The 3,253-nt window shown below is 37.9% G+C and overlaps 1 protein-coding gene across 4 annotated transcripts in view; it reads right to left on the minus strand.

Moving 5' to 3' along the window:
• Positions 1–3,253, minus strand: part of NGLY1 (N-glycanase 1) — a 67,561-nt gene that overhangs the window by 44,585 nt on the left and 19,723 nt on the right. For all 4 annotated transcript variants that reach the window (XM_017893410.1, XM_017893409.1, XM_017893411.1 and 1 more), the window contains exon 3: positions 826–1,071. In XM_017893410.1, the coding sequence (XP_017748899.1) occupies positions 826–1,071 (246 nt within the window). The remainder of the gene's footprint in view (positions 1–825; positions 1,072–3,253) is intronic.

Consider the following 3,253-nt stretch of genomic DNA (forward strand, 5'->3'; position numbering starts at 1 on the left):
TTGATATTTTGTAAAAAAAAAAAAAAAGTTTGCAAGCTTTTTGCGCTATGTGCATTTTAAACTATAATACTGCAATTAAAAAGATAAAGTAGGAAATCTTAAAAGATATATTCTAACACTGTAATTGGAAAACTCCTAAGAAAAGGTGTTAAAAACCAAGAAGGATGTTAAGTGAGCTTCTGTAACTGTACCAACCTTAACTGCAAAACTGATGAAGACCTAAGGTATTCAAAATGGAATGCACATGATCTCAGGGGCATAAAATCCACTGAGGTGCTTGTTAGACTTACAGAACTATCACAAGAATTTGTCTGACAGTAAAAACTTAGGAGAAGAATACGTAAGGACCTTGGTCAAAAGGGATTTTTGTAAACAGGATAATTTCCTATCAAATGGAATCATTTCGGCTTATCAAGAATGCCTGTAAGTTTGACTTTAGTTCTTCACAAGTATATATATGGTGTATACCAATAACAAAATTTCACTAATTTGCTAGCATCCACTATCATTAAATCAATGCATTCTTAATTACCTTAAACCTAAAGAAGCTTTTTTATTGAATTAAGGTATTGATAATGGCTGTGTTGTTGGAAATATCCCCACAGTGAATGGCAGCAGGTATAATTTAGATCAGAAGTAATAATGCAGTAGAGGAAGTCTGACAATTTTTTAAAAAGCTGAAGAAATTTGGATGTTTTAGAGTTATGAGAACCAAGAATAAAATATGGGGCATAAATTGAGGAATAAATCATAACACATTCCAAAGCTTTTGCTATTTCAACATTTTGAAAGAAACAGTTAAAGAAGGTTTAATTCTAACATTACCGTTGAAGCAGATGGTAGATCTGATGACTGCCCTTGATGGTTCCTTGTGTGCTGGTTTAACCCACTGGGATTTGAAGATGGTGTTGTAGGAAGCTGGGTACTGGCTGCAGGTTGCTGAGACAACTCTACTTTGTGGCTCTTATTTGAGCCATCCAATCTGCTACTTCTCTCTATGGCAATCAGGTCACGAATTTTTTGCAGCTGCTCCACTGAAGCTTTTTTAGGAAAAATGAGATGTGTTTCTCCCTGGAATTTATAAAATTAGAAAAAATGTGAACCTTTGCTTTATGCAGTCATTCTTTTGTGCATACACACACACACACACACACACAGAGATGTATAATGAAACCAATAGTATAGAATGCATGTTTCTAAAATCATACTGTTTTCTTACCACTATTGTTATTTTTAAATACAGTCTAAGGTAAATAATGCCTAAACATAAACCAGAAAATTATAAAAAAATTTATCTCCTTTTGGGCATTTAATCTTTAGCCTATTTAATGTGGTTCAAAGGACCTTCAGGAAAAAATATTTGATCTTCTAGAAATAATAAGTCAGACGGCCTCATAACAGTTGCAAAAATGCATATTCCTATCCTCTCTGCAATAGTATATGATACTACTATTCTCTAAGAAATTCCCTATGAAATAATAGTGACGGTAGAGATACAGCCACACAAAAGAATCCAGGGTCACATAAAACCAACAAGAAGTTATCTAACAACCTTTGAATCTTGTTAATCTGAGTCTTTAAAGAATAGCTACATGATTAGAAGTCTGTGTATGGGGTCCACTAATTTTTCCAAGGTAACAAAAAGTACACCCTGATAGTCAATCCAAAAGTATGGATGGTTAACAGTAATAGAAAGGTAATCCGAACAAAACAAAAAAAATTAAAACCATGCCTTTGAGTAATGATTCATTTAAAGAATACCTATAAATATCCTGAGAATGCTTTAAAATAAAATGCTACAACAAATTCTATAATGTAAAACAGTAAATTACAAAACAAGAAAAAAGGTGAAATGAAATGACAATGTGTTCGATCAAATTTCTGGATATTGAGAACAAACAATGTTAAAACACTAATTTCTCCAACGGCAAATGAGATAAAAAGTTGCAGCTGGGCATGGTGGCTCACGCCTGTAATCCCAGCACTTTGGGAGGCCCAGATGGGTGAATTACCTGAAGTCAGCAGTTCAAGACCAGCCTGGCCAACATGGCAAAACCCTGTCTCTACCAAAAATACAAAAATGAGCCAGGCGTGGTGGCAGGTGCCTGTAATCCTAGCTACGTGGGAGGCTGAGGCAGGAGAATTGCTCGAACCTGGGAGGCAGAGGTTGCAATGAGCTGAGATCATACCACTGCACTCCAGCCTAGGTGACACAGCGGGCTTAGTCTCAAAAAAAAAAAAAAAAAAAAAAAAAAAAAAAAAAAAGAAGTTGCTACAGCATGCAGTACACAACCTGCAGATCATGAGCATTTAAATTAAACTCCAAAATCGACAACATTACTGCATTTCCCTGGTGACGGCAGACGTATAGGAATCAACTGAATAAGACATTATTCAATGACATGAAAGTCAATTTCATCTGAATCCTTTTTAAAAAGCTGGAATAGACCAGGAAGCTCCATGTGTGATTCATAATTGCTATAACAAAGACAGCTACAATGTATTGTCTTCGTGTGTTCTAGGTACTATGCTAGGCTTTTTTTTCTTTGAGGCAGGGTTTCCCTCTGTCACCTAGGCTGGAGTGCAGTAGAGTGATCAAAGCTATAACCTCAAACTCCTGGGCTCAAGCGATCTTCCATCCTCAGCCTCCCAATAGATAGGACTATAGGTGCATGCCACCACACCTGGATAATTTTTTTATTTTTTGGAGAGACAGGGATCTTACTCTTTTGCCCAGGCTGGTCTCAAACTCCTAACCGCAAATGATCCTCCCATCTCAGCCTCCCAAAGCAAAATGCTAAGCATTTTAAACACATTATCTCAAGTAATACTAACAACTACCCTGAAAAGTAGGTATTAGATTAATATTCACTTTTTTTTTTTTTTTGGAGATAGTTTTGCTCTTATTGCCCAGTCCGGAGTGCAGTGGTGCGATCTTGGCTCACTGCAACCCCCACCTCCCGGGCTCAAGCAATTCTCCTGCCTCAACTTTCCGAGTAGCTGGGATTACAGGCATGCGCCACCACGCCTGGTTAATTTTTGTATTTTTTAGTAGAGACAAGGTTTCATCACGTTGGTCAGGCTGGTCTCAAACTCCTGACCTCAGGTGATCGGCCCACCTCAGCCTCCCAAAGTGCTGGAATTATAGGCGTGAGCCACTGCGCCTGGCCAATACTCACTTATTATATGAAAACACAGGCCGGGCGCGGTGGCTCAAGCCTGTAATCCCAGCACTTTGGGAGGCCGAGACGGG

Source organism: Rhinopithecus bieti, unplaced genomic scaffold (genome assembly GCF_001698545.2).
Source record: "Rhinopithecus bieti isolate Rb0 unplaced genomic scaffold, ASM169854v2 scaffold_23460, whole genome shotgun sequence".
NCBI classification, from domain to species: Eukaryota; Metazoa; Chordata; class Mammalia; order Primates; family Cercopithecidae; genus Rhinopithecus; species Rhinopithecus bieti.